The sequence below is a fragment of the Brassica rapa genome, chromosome A07 (assembly GCF_000309985.2).
Source record: "Brassica rapa cultivar Chiifu-401-42 chromosome A07, CAAS_Brap_v3.01, whole genome shotgun sequence".
NCBI classification, from domain to species: Eukaryota; Viridiplantae; Streptophyta; class Magnoliopsida; order Brassicales; family Brassicaceae; genus Brassica; species Brassica rapa.
The window spans coordinates 21,637,535-21,655,612 of NC_024801.2; the positions used below are offsets into that span (position 1 = coordinate 21,637,535).

At 32.3% G+C, this 18,078-nt stretch overlaps 3 protein-coding genes across 3 annotated transcripts; 1 reads left to right on the top strand and 2 right to left on the bottom strand.

The window, feature by feature from the left end:
- Positions 1 to 3,396: 3,396 nt before the first annotated feature.
- LOC103830817 lies at positions 3,397 to 4,832 on the bottom strand. The gene is made up of 4 exons (XM_009106631.3): positions 4,452 to 4,832; positions 4,113 to 4,165; positions 3,855 to 4,025; positions 3,397 to 3,771 (listed from the first exon to the last, which is right to left on the bottom strand). Exons 1-4 carry the CDS (start codon positions 4,758 to 4,760, stop codon positions 3,555 to 3,557), a joined length of 750 nt encoding a protein of 249 aa, XP_009104879.1. The 5' UTR covers positions 4,761 to 4,832; the 3' UTR covers positions 3,397 to 3,554.
- A 944-nt stretch (positions 4,833 to 5,776) lies between these two features.
- Positions 5,777 to 6,554, top strand: LOC103830819. Its single transcript, XM_009106632.3, has 2 exons — positions 5,777 to 6,027; positions 6,084 to 6,554. Exons 1-2 carry the CDS (start codon positions 5,955 to 5,957, stop codon positions 6,302 to 6,304), a joined length of 294 nt encoding a protein of 97 aa, XP_009104880.1. The 5' UTR covers positions 5,777 to 5,954; the 3' UTR covers positions 6,305 to 6,554.
- Positions 6,555 to 10,598: 4,044 nt separating this feature from the next.
- Positions 10,599 to 11,681, bottom strand: LOC103830820. Its single transcript, XM_009106634.3, has one exon. It carries the CDS (start codon positions 11,422 to 11,424, stop codon positions 10,819 to 10,821), a length of 606 nt encoding a protein of 201 aa, XP_009104882.1. The 5' UTR covers positions 11,425 to 11,681; the 3' UTR covers positions 10,599 to 10,818.
- Positions 11,682 to 18,078: the final 6,397 nt, after the last annotated feature.

Here is an 18,078-nt window from a genome sequence, read left to right on the forward strand (position 1 = left end):
TATCATGGGCTCACAAGCCCATTGAGTCGTTTTCTTCAAAGAATAGCTAATAAGACCACTGAGCTACGTGACCTTGTTGAGAGATGGTTTCTGACTTCTGAGCCAGTTGATAAAGTGGCCAGATGTTGGACCTGACCACTTCAATATATTAGATGTTTTCTGGTTTGTTTCTATTTTGAGGTATGCTTATAACCTTCCAGAACTATGTGTTCCTCACTTAGGCTTATGCAGGAGAAAAGAGTCCGCATAAACATAAGTGACTTGGAACGATTTAGAAGCTTTGCAGTTTGGATCTCTGAGACAGAAAGAAAATGGTATTAGAGTGGAGCTCGAGTGATGAGTCACATGGCATGTCCTAAAGAGGTATTCAGCTTGAGAGATGTGTTTGAATTGTGCATACATAGTAAAAAGGACATTAATCCAACCAACATCCAAATCATACCCGATTTTTACTATACAACAATGAATATGTTCACTTCTCAGCAGTGCCGACTCTAAGAGTAGGCAAAAAGGATACACGCCTAGGGTCCATCTTAAAAACAAATAAAATTATTGATAGAAAGGATTCAGATTTTTTTTTTAACAACAAGAATCCATAATATTATATTTAATCGATTATGATGCATATACAATAAATTTGTCCATGGATCCAATATAAGGTTGAGTCAGTCCTGCCTCTCAGAAGTAAACCAGACAAAATACACATCCTAAGAACACTATGTAAGGTGTACTTGTTAGGGTTTTTGCATCAGATAATTGAAATCAAGTTCAAATTGGCATTTGTCCCCAAAAAGAAAAATCAAATTGGCATAAAAAGATTGCAATATTTATTTCAACACAATATTTTATTAATACATATTTGATGATAGACTGATCAGTTGGTAGATAACAAAAAAAAAAAAATCAGTTTTGGCAGTTAAAAGTGCAGAGACAGTCTTTGGCCATTCCTGGCCCTCCCCCACATGCCCCTCTTCCTTGTCTTGCTCCCCACTTTGCAGTACATTGATCGGCACACTTTTGAGGTACACAAACGGGGTCTTGTACAAAGTGTTCATGACACAATTCTTCTCCTTGTGTGTCCTCCATCACCATCCCTAATAACACATTTTTAAAACAATTATAAATATCATCTTAGTTCTTGTCGTTATAAAAATGAAAAAGGTGATGATAAAAAACTCATCAAATAAAAAAACAAACATGAAAATATTTAATATATTTTAAAGTGTAAAACAAACCTAGAACTAGAACGATCATAAAGATAGCAAAGATGGTGTTTTTAGCCATTTGTATGATATGTGGATGTATTTTGGATGTAATTATATTGTACTTGTAAATATCACACACACATATATATACATATATATATATATATAAGAAACTGAATGCATATTAACATCACAAGTTGTAATAATAGAAAGAAATAAGTAAATCAACTAGTAATCCATTAGATTTTTTTTAAAGAAAATGTCATAGAAAAACAAATAGAAAGATATTTACACTTTAACCTCTCTTATTAAAACATATTTTTTAAGGTGGACCATCTCTTTGCTATGCAATATTTTAACTAACTAATAATGTGGGTTATTGATTGAGATTTATCTCATTTTTGTAGGTTTATTAATTTTCAAATCATCAAAATTACCAATTATAATGTCGATTTATTTCCTATAGTAAAAGCTAACATCAATTTTGAAAAAAAAAACATACATCAAATTTCTACTAACTTTTACCAATCATATGATTTACATCCCCTAGACATTATTTTCCAATTGATTTACGTACATGTCATCACCACAATCATTGTCACAAAAAAAGATGATATGTCACCAACCTAATTGTGACATATAAAATTTCCTTACAAAAATTTATATTATTTGGTAAGACTTTTTAAATATAGTAATGATTAGTAACTATTAGACCATCAATGAGAAATAACTTTTTTGTAGACAGATTTCGTTTTGGCAAGATTTTTAAAATATATTAATAGCTAATAACTCATATACTAAAGCCAAAATATATAAAATATATCACATTACTAAAAATAAACTAAATAAAATTACATTATATTTTTACATTAAATTATATATCATATTTATAAATATTTATTTTATTAAAATTATTTGTAAGTACAAATTAACAAATACAAAACTAAAGAAAATACTGATCGATTTTTTTTTTGTTGATGATTAAATTTTAAATGTTTATTGGGAGCATTTATTGGTTCATTAGATTAATTCACAAATTATTTTTTTACCAGTTTAGCTTATTTGTTTTAAAACAAAACTGTTGATGATTGTATTTTTAAAATTTTATTAGGATAATTGGTTCATTAGGTTAATTGACATATTATTTTAACCAATTTAACGTTTTTTAACTAAAAAACAAAATGAAAAAATTCTTAAAATTTATATGTTATATGTTTAAATATAGACATAGTTAACATTAAGGATGAGAGGCATATTTTTAAAAATTATGGTTAAATATAATATAACATAAATAATTTTTTTTTTTTAAAATATAATTCTAACTGTACGAAATTCAAACAATCAAAAGAAACATGACTAAAAATATTTATTTTTTCCAATTTATGAAGTTAAAATATTAAAATTATAATATCAAAATGTAAAATATTTTTATTTATATAAAATAATATTATATTTAAAATTATTATTTTTTCGCATGGCACATGAGAACTCCTAGTTTATTTTTAAAGCTAAAGCAAAAAAAGGGGTTTTTTTTTATTTTAGGCAAAAACATACATCATTGTTATTGACACTGTAGAATCTTTAAAATGAAAATTTTCTACAATATCAAATCAATTAGATAATCCTAGATAAAAAAATTTTCTATTTAAATATTAAATTTTTATAATTCTAAAATTATATACATAATTTCATTTACTTTTCTGTACTTTTAAAAATAGTAAATCAACTAATAATTTTATTTTTCTCACATGATGTCGAGGATTATGCTTGAATGTTGTTAGATTAACGCCATGAGTCCTCTCTAGATCGCCATGAGATCGCTGAAGCTTTTATACTCGACATGAGAGTGTAAACTCATCGTATACTTCAAGCTATCATACCTATTACGGTTCTTTACATTTGATTCTTAGAGTTACAGATTTGTAGACTATCATTACACCTCTTCGGTTGATGGAAGGAGTATCTTCATTGACAGAATGGTAAGCTGGAAGATATGAAAGAGTGATAGTTTTAAAATGTGTGATTGGGAACTTAATGAAACTCTGCACTCAGGTGTTTGTGAGAGCAGTTCATGAAGCGAAATGGATGAACGAGATGGAGGTAAGGTGTTTGAGTTTCAGTTTTCAGTTACTGTCTCTGTATAGATAGTTTAGGTATATAACCCTTAGTGTAGAGAAGACTGGTGTCTGGATAGTTGTATCAAGTGTTTTCGTTGCTTGCAAATCACTTTGATGGTCTGGAGTTTCAGTTTTCAGTTACTGTCTGTATATTGGTCGGTCCAAGTCATTTAAACAAACCCCTATAACGCTAAAGCAAATATACATCAAGAAATAGAAAAACCGAAAACGCCTAAGAAATGCGTTTGGTCATAAGAACGCGACGTTTTCTTCCTATCCAAGTAGAGGTCCAAGGTGGATCAGACTCGACCACGCTATAACCAGCGTTTGAGTAGAGGTTTCTAGCGGCTGCGTCGTCTTCATAAGCTCTTAGAGCAAGAAGCTTGAAACCCCATAAATAACATATAACATCACATGCCTTTAACAATGTACTTGCCATCTTCTTCCTCCTATTGATATAACAAAACCAAATTCCTTATAAACAACATTACTCACTAATTTTTGTAACGAAGAAAGATGAGAGAGAGAAGACCTTTGTGCTTTGGAGACGGCTAAGCCCGAGACGTAAAGATATTCTTCCTCACCGGGAAAGTGGCGGAGTACTGAGTTTTCTGTCTGAACTGTGATGTCAACTACTCCAACGACACTTGAGCTTGAACTAGTGTCAGCTTCGCCTGCTTTCTCCGCCACGAGACATGCATATCTGCCGCATTTAACGTTGCATAGTTATAAGTAAGCACTTAGCAACTAATTTTCTTCTTGAAACAATGTTTTTGTTCTTTGCTTTTACCTGTCAGGAGGTGAATTCTTTAGTTTGTAGAGAAGCCCTGACAAAACTTCTGCCTGCAACATGTGTATTCATTACATATGTCACTAGGATGGTCCAAATTTTACATAAAAATACTGTTATGTATACACAAGCAAAGAAACTTTAGATCCAAGAATCCAAATTAAACATAATATATATGTATCTACTCTACACAACTATTCTTCTAAGATTACTGAACTTTTTATATGCATTGAACACATGCAAACCTTATTATGGAAAAAATATACTGAATTTTTCCAACAGACTGAGACTTTTGCATTAGATCATCAAGAAGGTAACACAAGAAAAGAGTAGACAAACCTGGAAAAACAAAAAGAAAAAATCATTGAAAAGAGCGAGAGGGATGTGGAAAGCTTCGGCTTGGACCAGAGACACTCTCCTAATCTCTTCTTCGTCGTCTCTCCTCAACCTCCTCACGCCCCACCCGTGTTGACTCACCATATACTTCAACTCTAACTCCGCCGCATTCTGAGTCAAACTCGTTAGCGACTCGGTAGATGCGCACCGTACGATCCCTGGGAAGCGACTCCACTTCGGCTGGCTGGACTTTCCCGGATATGGAAACTCTGGCCTAGCGGCGGAGTAGAGACTCTGTGGCAAGTGAGCCATCTTTATTTTTCTAGCATTTTTCAAAAAAAAAAAGATGAAACGTTCATGTTTCTTTAAATTTTATCAAAAAAAATGAAAGAAATGAGATAAGCTTACTTCCATCGTTTGTTTTTTGTGTGGTTGAGATTCATTATGGAGATTTTGTTTTTTTCTTTAATTAGAAAAGATAAAATAAATAATTCAGGTGGTTTTAATAGCCACGTTGACATAGTATGTCACGTTGAGAGTTGGACTTTGGAGCAGCATCCAGATATCTGCATTACTTACATAGAAGAAACATGATCTAGAACTCAAATTAAATAAATTGCAGAAGTGGTTAATGATTCTTTTGAATTTAGATGATAACAGCTTGTATGTGGCAAACTTCTGTGAATGTTGATTGTTGGATGAGAATTGTGTATACAGTATACTTAATGCATGCATGATCAAACATAGGGATGTTAACATGGGTAGTTACCCATGGGTTTACCCAAACCCACTAATAATGGGCTGGGTTTTTACCCATCTAAGATTAATTGGGTCAACCATGGGTATTAATTTTAAAACCCATATTTATGTTGGGTAAATACAAAAGGGTAATGGTGTACCCATGGGTTTTCAATTATATATATAGATATTTACCATTTTAATTAAATTATATAAAAATTGCAAAAACGTTTTTTTCCGTCAGAACCAAAAAATGATTTTTTTTCGCAAAAACCCTAAAACTAATATTTCTAACAGAAACCAAAAACGAGTTTTCCCGCTGAAACCGAAAAATCGAGTTTTTCTACCGAAACCACAAAACTTGTTTTTCCGCCAAAACCATAAAACTAAGTTTCCCGCCAAAACCGCAAAACTGAGTTTTCTCACCAAAACTGCAAAACTGAGTTTTCCCGCTAAAACCGTAAAACTAGCAAAACTTGATTCAAACATATGAATGTCAATTATTGGATGCCAATTGTGTTTCCACTTTGTATCACAAAACTAGCAAAGAGTTTTATGTTGCATCTCCAAAAGGGCCAGAAACTAAAACTAATCAAGAAAAGCCTCATGTGTGAATAAATGGGCCAGGCCCAAAATAAAATGAAGCCGGCACGTGCACGTGTGATCTTATTCCAGTCTCAGCTTTCCTCCGAAACGAATTCGCCGTAGAACTTGCAGAGTCGTCATCGTCGTTTATCTTTTAGCTGTTACTCGATCAATTTTTTGATAATGGCGTTGAACAGCGGAATCAGATCGATCTCAAAGATCATAGCTTCATCCGAGTCATCAGTGTCCAGATCTGGTTCATGTAATCTTCAGAACTTGCTGAAGCTTTCTTTTGTTTGTCATTATCAACAGTGAGCAGAAGCTTCCACTCGACTGGAGCTACGAAGATGAGCGGAGGAGGGCATGGCCATGACGAGCCATACTACCTCCACGCTAAGCACATGTACAATTTGGACCGCATGAAGTACCAAGGTCTCAAGATGTCTCTTGGTGTCTTCACAGCTTTCAGCATCGGTGTTGGAGTTCCTATCTTTGCTGTTGTCTTCCAGCAGAGGAAGACCGCATCTGGTTGAGTTGAGTCTCTCTTCTTCTCAGCTTGAATAATTTGTATGGGAATTTTCAAACTCTGCCTCTGCAAGAGAGAGTTTCTTGCTTCTTTTTGGAACTTAGCCACATGTCTTATCGTTATGGTAAAAGTATATTATTCATCTTCTTTTGCTGGCTGTTTGATGCTGGAATAATGATTTCTTTTTTCAAACTTTGATTGGAATTGGAAGTTATTGTTTGAATATTTTTTTCAGTTTGAGCAAAAAATTTGCTTTATACATTTTTGTGTCACCATGTATGTGTTGTACCAATGTGATCCATTTGGATACTAGAAAGATCTCCCAATAGCCAAGAAAGATCAACTTATTCACAAGTCCAAAAGCTAACATGAAATAAAGGAAACAAACAAACCCCACAAATGATATGGCAGCATTCAACCGCCAAAAGTATATCAAGTCCTCATGGCCCATTTAGAAAACAAACAAAACAATCTCACTTTTTCTTAACTCACCGTTAAATTCGAGATCCATGAACAGAGGGATGGTTGGGAATCTTTCTTGCTAGAAGCCAAGAAGGGTAAACCTATTCGTTCTTCCCAAGAATGCGTTTTGGTTTTATTTTGTTCCACCATGCGCTACAAATACAATGACTCTTATGTACGTAGTTTGTTTATTCGGTCAGATGAGATGTAATCATTTGGATCACATTGCTGTGGACTTCTGTCAGGTGGCTCTGGTACAGTGGTGCTCTTATGCTCATTTTCTTCACTATGTACATTTTTGGGTTTCTCATACGAATCGATCGATATTGTATCTGCTCGTTAGTCTTTGATAGTTCCAAGTAGGGATATTAAATGGTTGTGCTGTCTATGTGTATACTGGGTAACTTCAAATTATAATAGAGCAGTTATGGATATGTTCATCTGAAGTAGGTTTAAATGGGTAAACCTAGTTTTGTTCCTGATAAATATGGATTTAGATAGACTGGACTACATGGTAATTGGTTTGGACTTATTTTAAATTAACTTGAGTAAAATCGTTTAACTTATTTATTCCAAATTTTATTTTTTCTAACAAAACTTCACAATCGTATTTTTGCTAAAATCATAAAATTACATTTTACTTCAAATTCAAAAAATCACATTTTCGGTTAAAACTGTAAAATTATGTTTTCTGCAAAAATCTAAAATCATGTTTTGTTCAAACAGAAATATATATGGTTTTCTACCAAAATCGTAAAATCATGTTTTTCTACCAAAACTACAAAATCACTTTTTTGCCAAATCAAAAATCACATTTTTTTATCAAAATCGTAAAATCATGTTTTTCCGTTAAAATCACAAAATTATGTTTTCTGTCAAAATCACAAAATCACATGTTTCCCCCGCATAAACTAAAAAATCACATTTTCCTTTTAAAAAAAACTAAAATCATGTTTTTCGTCAAAAATAGCAAAGTTTGAGTTTTTCACCTAAATCGTAAAATTGTGTTTTCGTGTCAAAACCACAAAATCATGTTTTACGTCAAATCCAAAAATCACATTTCTCTGTCAAAATCGTAAAATTATGTTTCCCATAAAACTACAAAATAATGTTTTCCGTCGAAACTATAAAATCACATTTTTCCACCAAAACTATAAAAATCATGTTTTCCATCAAATCCAAAAATTACATTTTTTCCGTCGAATCACAGTTAGAACACAACTTTCAAAAATATTTTCTAATTGTTCAGTTCAGTTTAACATTCATGTCCATGCCTATAAAACTAACGGGGATTTGAATTCCTCCAAGCTACAACGATCGGAACATTTAAGTATTACAAACAACTTAAAAAGATACATATGACATGTATAGTGTAGTGGTTTATCTAGTGCATATAGCATACATTTAAGTTTTTTTTCTGTTAACAGTGGAATTTCGAGCCTTATGCCCATAATCTTCAGCATTTAGATATTCACCATACATTTTATCATCTGGATTAGGGCCTGTATGTTATGATGCACATGGTGTACAAAATGTTAAAAAAATTAATAGAAGAAGTATAATTAGCCCACCTAGCTTTTATCATCACTATCGAGAGATCCCTTATTCTATGCAATACAAAAATAGTATCATTATTAAATAATCACTGACTTATCTTGTAGAAACTACTTTTTTAAGTGACTGAATAGCATCAGCTTATTTGTCACTGACGACTCTTGCTTAAACTATGTTTTTCTTTGGATTTGATGCCTTCACAAATCAATGGACTCCGGTTCGTATGCTTCATTTACGTTGCATATATAATATATTGTTTTCCATGTGCGAAGAGGACACGATGGTGGATGCTGATAATAGTGTCTTTAGTCTCAAGCTACATCTCAATCACTTACAGCGGTCCATCCTGCCAATATTCATTTATTATGTTTAATTATGCACATGCCCACGCCAACACATTTACGCAAGTGCTGAATATTTGCCTGCATAAGTAAAACTAATCACCGCTTATAAGAAATATAAAACCCGATACTTCTAAGCTACATAAATTAATAAACCGATATAATTATTACTTCGGAACGACTCAAACCTGTCTACCACTTAATCGACTCAAACCTGCCTACCCCTTAATCTTAGAAGATGGGCGCCGACAAAAATAAAAAGTTATTACTTATGTGATAGTTTTCATCAAGTTTTTAAGGAAAACCACAAATGTATTGAACTCATGATACATTTTGTAGTTGTTGTTTAAACTAGCTAGTGTTATAATATATGGACATGTCAATAATGTAAAAGCACACACGCGAATGCAAAGCAGACAATGATGAAAGTAATGTTCATATTAAAGATTAAAATTATGCCTAATAATATTATTAGAAGTTGGTCATCATTGACATCCCACGTATTTTTAGGTTCTTTGGCTCCCCACTAATTCATCTCGGTGCTCCAGACCAAACTTAATTTTGACGAAAACAGGAAAACGAATTCACTAATTGATAATTTGATTTCTTGACTTATCAAACTACTTCCTTTTTTTATTTTATGAGAGTTATTTTTAGACTATGTTGGTGTATACGAAAACTGCTTTTCACTTGACACAAGATAAGTACTTCACTTCAAATATTTCATATATTATACATACAAATAAATATACTTATACATTCATATATATTGGATTCATGGATATATTTTCAACCTTTGATTCATGGATATTCACTATGAGAAAACTTTCATATATTTGATAGTATCGTATACTTGATTCACACCGATCTTTAATATTATTTTTGATATCATAATGCCCTTACAAATATTTCGCTATTTCTTTCATTTTCACTTTATGATATAATGATATATATAGCACCAAATCTCGATTGTGGTGATATACGACTTAGAGAAGATATATAGTTTCTAATTGTGAAAGTATAATTGTTTCAAATGTTGAAAAAATGGAATTATATCTAAAGATTTTTCACCGTAAGAAAAATAATCGATTATTGCAAGTTCGGGTATTTTCGAGTTAACTACTGACCTTGCATTACAGAGCCATATGATCATGGATTATCAAAAACTAAAATAATACTATCCAAAACTTAATAAAATTATTTGAAATACACAAAAGGATTTTAAAATATGAAACTTTAAATTTAAAAATTTAAATTGTGAAGTTTTGTACTTGTTTTTAAAATACGTACAATTTTATATTTGAAGTTGATTTCATATTTGCAGTTGGGTTTTTAAAGTTAATTTGACATCTGTTCTAAGAAATTTTTTATTGTACTTGTTTTATAACGTATAAAAAAGGATGACTCCATGTAAGAAGCAAAAAAATCTTATATTATTTCAAATCGTATTAAAATACTTGGGTCAAAGACATGCATGGTAGCTCAACAACTTTATTATTTTTATTGCCTTGTGCGAACACAAACAGTGAAAGATCCATTCTTTAGAAACTTGAAGAAAAATAAAGTATTTAGAGAATATATTTAGTGTTATAATACAGCTGCATCCCTAGCCACTTAAAAGGTAAAAAACCAACAAAATAAAATGTCAGTACGTACAAACTCGACCATGCCTATAACAAACTAATGACGAATGATATTTTGTATCTACTTGCACGTTTAGCGTAGCTTGCCCTCATATGGGATGGTATTGGAAACTAGCTAGAGATCACAGAAGCTCCGAACTTGGTTCCACCAAGTTGAAATAATTGCAAAAAAAAAACAATATTCTTAAAGTTAATAATATTTTTAAAAACAATTATTACACATATGTAAGTAAACTGAATTGATTGCAGAAACTTACAATATGCTTAAGGTTCATAAAAATAATAATGTTTTTTGAAGGTATCACACAGTTATATACTTTCTTAATAACAACAATCTTCTTAATAAGATTAATATTTTAGGATGCTTATGTAGACTTAATGTTGCGATCTAAAAGTATTTAAAAAAACACAAACCCGTAATATGTCTCATTCAGAGAAAATTATACAGAAAGTATTACAAAGACCAAGAGAAAAATATATGTATACTATATAGTATATAGTAAATGGCTAAAGACGACAAATCAACGGCGACGGCGTGGAAGAAGCAGATGATCATATGAAGCAGCTTTTTCCGGTCCCGGTAGCTGAACAATGGACTCTGTAACTGAACAAGATCTTCGACAAGAACCGTAGAGATTCACTAACCCAAACCTGTTGCTGAAGCTGCCCTTTGCCAACACCTTTCTTGATCCACTCGAGTTTCCATCGTAGTCGTCACCTTTGGAACATTCTAACAACGCCGCCGCAAAGGGATCTTTCTCCGTCACCGGGAACTTATTCTTCTTAGTTGGGTTATTAGATTTATGGTTTTTACCAGTGACCGGAAAGGTGGTACTCCGGTGAGGAGGGAGAGGTAGTATAAGTGAAGATTCTCTATTTCCGCGGTGGTTATTGAGTCTATGAGAGTAGTCTTTGGGTTTTCCAGGAAGCTGTTCCCATGAGAATGGAACACCAAGGAGACGAAGAGGAGTGGTCGGAGAATTTAAAGGAGAGTCGCCTGGAAACACAAGGGAGCTAGAGGAGCAAGAGGAGAAGGATGAGGAAGAAGATAAAGATCTCCGGGATGAAATGTTTTTCTTCACCGGATCAGATCGGCTGGTTACTATTAGGGTTCTTGAAGAATCCATTAGGAGGAAGAATAGAGAGATAGACAATGTGATACAGAGAGAAACTCTGTTTGTTAGTTTATTCTCTGATGAGATTTCTTCTCCATTTAAACTGTTGGAAAAAAAAGGACAGGATTGTCAAAAGTATTCTTATAAGATTTTGTTCAGCTAAATATGATTACAATAATGGCAAGGAAAAATGATTGATATGTAAGAGAACATTATCAGTAAGGGTCCTTAATTTTTTTTTTCTCCTTTTTGTCTGATTAAATTTTTTTTTAAAAACGAATCAATTGCAGACCGCCACGTATCCGTGAGGCCCGCAAACAATAGAAGGACCAAACCAAAACGTTTTTTATTTGGAGACATTTTCCCTCGGTTTTGGTATTTTTGTGGGTCCTCTCCCCTTAAGGACCAAACCAAAAGCCCCAATAATATTGCTCTAACCGAACAATAGATCATTACATGATCACACATCCAAATAAAATAATGATTAAAACTTATACGAACTATATAAATCATATGACAACATTTTTAAAGCAGTATGTGTTATATTTCTAACACCATCAATATAATTTTGATAATCATAAAAGTGTATTGAACTTGTATCACGACAATTTTTTCATGATGTTCATATCTTTTAATATGTTTAATTTGTTATCCCATATTTGTGATGTACATTATTGCATTTTGAATAATTGATCTATATGTGTTTTTTTTTATTTAGACATGTGTTATAATTTGTTTCTAAAAATAAAAATTCACTGGATAATATCAAATTCCAAATTAGACATATTTTTTTTAATATCAAAATTATATTTATGGGGTTAACAACATAATACATGTTAGTTCAAAAATATTGTCATATGATTATATAATTCATCTAGCTTTTTCATATAATCCATATGTATAATTATGTTGTGGTGTATTGTTTTTGTAGCTGGCAATTATTTTCTCACATGACAATACAAAGCAAAACATAATTATTACATCTAAGTATTACTTTTGTTTTGTTTATACTAGTTCTATAACTCTTTCGTAAAATTAATTTTAAATGTGGAATAATAAAAAAAGTAGGTGGAGAAGTACAATACGCACTGGAACTTAAATATATAACTAGATGATGTTAGTAGATATGCTTGAATTGGTGGAAACAGAGAAAGGTCTAGTTTTATTTGGAGAATTAAAGTAGTGAAACTGCAAGTAACGATGAAATAAGATTGAGAGTGGCGACCCCATTGGATTGATGGTTTTGGCGTGATAGATGAAAACGACATTGGACGACATTAGGGACATGAACTTTGAAGTTTCATAAATATAACATTTTTTAAATAATCTGTATGTATTCAATAGAGAAAGTTGTTACATTGATATGAAGAAAACGTATTGGTCAAATAATTGAATCATAGCTACATGTTAGTAATTCATTGCTGAAAACAGTAATATAAGACAATGATAGTTGCGAACTTACAAAATGGTATTGATCAGTCCATAACAGATATTGGTAATTTTCGTTTGTTCATCTGCCATTTTCATTTGACTGATCCATTTAGATGTTTAATCCAAACGATCCATTAAAAATCTCAGATGAATGATGATCTATCTAAATATTGTTTAAAATCGTTTTTAATTCCAGATGGTTCATCTAAAAAAATCATATTTTGTTCGTTCGTTCATCTCTTTTTTAGTATAGATGAGTTTAATAAACAAATGATTTATATTTCTTGTTTTGATTTAATATTATTTTTAACTTTTGCTATATTAACTTTTATTATTTATCTAAAATATAGTTATTACTAAATAATTTTTAAATTAGTATTTGATTTTGTGTTATGGCAGAAAATATAATTTTATATATTATAAAAATGTGAATTTTCAGTTTTACCAAAAAAATTAATGTGTCGTTATTATTTTAACAAAAAATATAATTTTATAGTTTCGACGAAAAATGTGATTTAACGGCTTTGGCGGGAAAATATGATTTTTAAGTTTTAACTGGAAAATGTGTTTTGCAGGTTTGTCGAGAAAAATGTTTTTGCGATTTTAGCAGAAAATATTATTTGGTAGTTTTGGAGAGAAAATCAAATTCTGCGTTTGGCAAAAAATACAATTTTACGATTTTTATAGAAAAATGTGTTTATACGGATTTGGCCGAAAAATGCATTTTTGTGGTCATGATAGAAAAATGTGATTTTTTAGTTTTAAGAGAAAAATGTAATTTGGTAGGAATAAGTGTTTTTGCGGGTTTAACAGAAAAAATGCGTGTGATTTTGATGGAAAACTATGGTTTTAATATATTGGAGGGAAATGTAGTTTTGCAATTTAAAAAAATATAATTATGCAATTTTGGGAAAATATAATTTTACTATTTTGGTAAAAATGTGGTTTTAGGGGAAAATGTGAATCACATAATGATTATTTGTTTGTCTAAAATTTGAGTTTAAATATTTTATTTAGATAATGGTAATTTGTCTTTTGTTATTTTGGATATGTATACCATAATTAGATTATGAGTCATTTTATCATTTGGATGATACTCATTTCAACATAGAATGAATATCAATTCTCATTTTCATCGGGACGGTCTATTGACATGGATAAAGGAACATGCCTATTATAATCTGTGTCCTCCAACAAACTCAATAAATCACCATATACGAAGAGGAAATGTTGACTCTTGTCAATTCTGCCCTAGGCTTTTTGTCTAACTTTTGTTCAGATGTTTAGAGTCAATGATGGTGAGAAACATTATGTTTTCTGGCAATTAATTTTGTTTCACTTCTTGAGGTTATATATAGAGAACTACTATTTCAGATAAGCATTACTTCAGTGCGAGACGGAGTGCGTAGTAAAGATAGTCTCAAAAGTTTGAGAAATAATCTCCATCTTTTGGTATAATATGATAATTGTCGAAGGAATTGAAATATGCTGGTCTATCGTTGATAATACCAATCCTCAGCCCAATACATAAAAAGGTTTAATGAGATGTAAGTTTCATGGGCATCTAAGAAGATCTTATTGCCCATAATCAGAGCTGGCTAAAAGGGACTGAAGAAGCCACACTTTGAACAACACAAATGTAACTTTAAGACCTTCTTCATGTTTAAAATTTCTTGCAAAGCCAGTGTGACCACCGAAATGTGTTTTGCTGAAATGCTCAGGTCGATTACAATTATCTAGAAGCAAAGTGAAGGACCATTGAGCTTTTGAGCGGTATATTATAGGATAGGAAGAAATACACCTGGGGTTATTAAACTTGATCTTCTGGGACAAGATCACATCAAAGAAAAGGCTGGTAGCTGAGATTATCTGAACAAAAGTTAAACAAAAAACCTAACCCGAATGGATATCCGAAGATAACCGAACATGTCTATAACTTTATATTTCTAGTTTATATTTCTCATTTTATTTAAAATATTTATATTGATACTACATATACTTTAAGTTCATATAATATACATATAATTATAGAGAAAATAATTTACTACTTAATTAAAATACATGTTAAGTTTATTGTTTCAAGAATTGACAAAAGTTACATCCGAAATTTAAAAGCAATAACCAAATTAGTCTTTTTTAGTTTTAAAATGTTATATCCAAATCTATTAATAATTCAATCTATTAAAAAAAAGATCAGCTATGTGAAAGTTATATTTCAATCCGAAATAATTGAATCCGAATTAAAAATACTTGAAACCGATCCCAAGTACAAAAATATATGAACGAATTTTACACCTCTATATCGAAATACTCAAAAAACTGAAATATCCGACCTGGCACCCCTATTGTAAAGTAAGCTGGACCGAAATCTATATTTGTCAAATCCTAGCTACGATTTAAATCGGTCAAGTTATCTCTATGAGGACATGGGTGAGGGTGCACGAGGTTTAATCACAAGACTTAGTTAAATTAAATTTGATAACTAAAATTTTAAATCATCTTGTAAAATTTAAAACACATAAATATAGTTTACTAAGAAATGGAGGTGGTGATAGACGTCTGATGATAGGAGTTTCAAGGCTCCTAATCAAATGTTATAGTATAAAAGATGTCAAACCAGTTCTAAGTGATTATGATGCAAAGAGAATGCAAGACCATGCTTAATCTAAGTGCTACCAGTTTTTGAGATGATTTTAAACTAGATTACTACCTAAAATGCAATAAATGACAAAGCTTTCTTTCTTATAAGAAGGGAGAACTCATGGGCTATGGGAATTGATCTTGGGTGATCAAGATTCAACCTAAAGGTGTCAATTTTTAATCAATTTATATCTACCTTAGACCTAGACACAATCCTAAGCAAACTTTATCCCTAGATGAATGCTCATTTACCTAGATAACTCAAGCATCAAATTCTTTTGGTTGAATGTTATCTAAGTAATCATTAATCTCAAGTCTACTAGCCATCTTAACACCTTTAACAACAAATCCCTTTGGTAAAGAATGTTAAAAGCTTAGGAGAGTTGGTTCAGGCATTTCATCAAACACCTTCCGGATATGAAATGCCTAGAGCTTTGCATCACACCGTTGCGACAAGTACAAATGCGGCAGGGGATGAGGTATTTTTACAGCGGCTTCGGTTCACCGCTGCGTTAGGCCGCTCCCATACTTCTCTCCATTTCTCGAGTCTTCATCTCTCGAGCGTCTCCAGCGGCTTCAATACACTGCTGCACAGGGCCGCTCCCACACTTGATTTATGTTTCTCGAGCGCTTGCAGCGGCTTCTCGATGAGTCAAAAGGCCGCTGGGACGTCACAAAGCCGCTGGGACACTTAATCTCTGCGTCTCCTTCTCGAGAATCACCCCTTTCGCTTTCAAACCATCTCTAAATGCTCCAAAGTCACCATTTGAAATCTCACCTGATAAAGACATATGTAATGCAATGCAACCTAAACATATCTAAATGCTATCCTAAATGATCAACATATGCGAGAATGAATGGTTAAAACAATGCAAATTAGGAAAATATCAACGTCGAGGCTTCTTTTCAACGAATATTAAATTCAGAAATATAGTTTATATTTAGCAATGTTATAAAAATAGCTAGGTGGTGATTAGGTGCCTTATGCAAAAATATTGTTTAGGCAGACGCAGCTTAGACCGACTTTAGAACATTGATATTTATGAAAGAAATTAACTAAAAAGACTAACATAGAAGAAACTGTATGATAAAAGAGAAGAAGAATCCAAATTAATTTATATTGCCATGACGTAATTGTCATACGATAAAGTGTACTCAAAAGAAAATGTGAGAAGGGGATGCTTGTTCGTTCCTTCGTCATGACTCACGGCCATAAGTGGTTCATGTGGTCCGTATTCTCTGTACACTTCTCAAATAAATAATAAATCATTCATTTACATTATCACGGCGAGTTTCACGGCCCACGCGCCGTCGTGGAAGGTGAGCAAGAACAAACCCATCTTCGAAGAAAGGAAAGTAATATAGTAGTGACACACACAACCAGTGGTGAATGACACAGAAATGGATCTGAGTTGAGAAGACAATATTGAGTGCGTCATCACGTGCGAGCAACACACGTCGCTGTCATCAGTTTTACCAATGGGACCCACCGTTTAAAGTTGAAACTTCGAAGTTACAAACTGATCATGTGATTGTCTGTGCCCAAGTACTGTTACGATCCCGAGAAATCTTATCCTTTTTCTTCTTATGCGCCGTTTGACTTTTCAGAGTTTTGTTATGTTACTTATGTACAATTACTGTCAAGGTCAACGCTTGTAAAAACTCAATCGGGGATATTTTCCATAGCAAAGAATATTGAGAACGGTCTTCAGAAACGGTGTCGTGATGGCTCTGATACATCCCTGTAAACGCACGTCTTCTTCATGAGATACATGCATAGAGAAATCATGGTCACACGAATAGATAGAACTTACAAGTATGCGCATACGATTTAGTTGTATTACAAAAAATGTAATTAGTATCAAATTTAGCCACAGCAGTATATTAAGGCAGCTATACTATATATGTTGGTGTTGGGTGCACATCCTTGTTCTTATCGAGTTGTGGTCTTCGTTATTGAATCGATCTACCGGTTCTTAGGAACATTCGGCTATCTCTAAGCCATCGATAAGTTTCTTTTTTTTGTACTTTTTGACTTTTCCGATGTCTGTTTAAGTTTGACGTGTAATTTCGTGATGCGTTCATATTCGAATTTTGTTTCACTTTTAGCACATTTTACAAAACTTGTTTATTTACATATATGGTCAAGTGCTAATCAATCAATAATCTTTGGATTACAGATAGCAAATGAGTTTCATTAGGAACATATACATGCTGTAGAGACAAACTTATTTCATAACATCATTTTACAGCATCTACACTACACGCAAAAGTTAATGCAGCAATATTCCTTTTAATCAAAACATAAGTCTTATGTACCTTTGAATCTGTGCAGATATTAAAATCTTATTTTCTTTAACAGGTTAATGGAATAGCAAAAAAAAAAGAGTCATTTTGAAACATCTATAACATATAATACATTATACACTTAAGATCCACACATGTAAACTAATCGTGGACTTGACATACAGATCCACACATGTAAACTAATCGTGGTCGGCCATGGTTTCCGACATCTCAAATTGGTTTTTACCTCGTGTTTGCAGAAGAGTTGTTAAACGATAGATACTATTGTCACTGCGCCTAGATTCACTG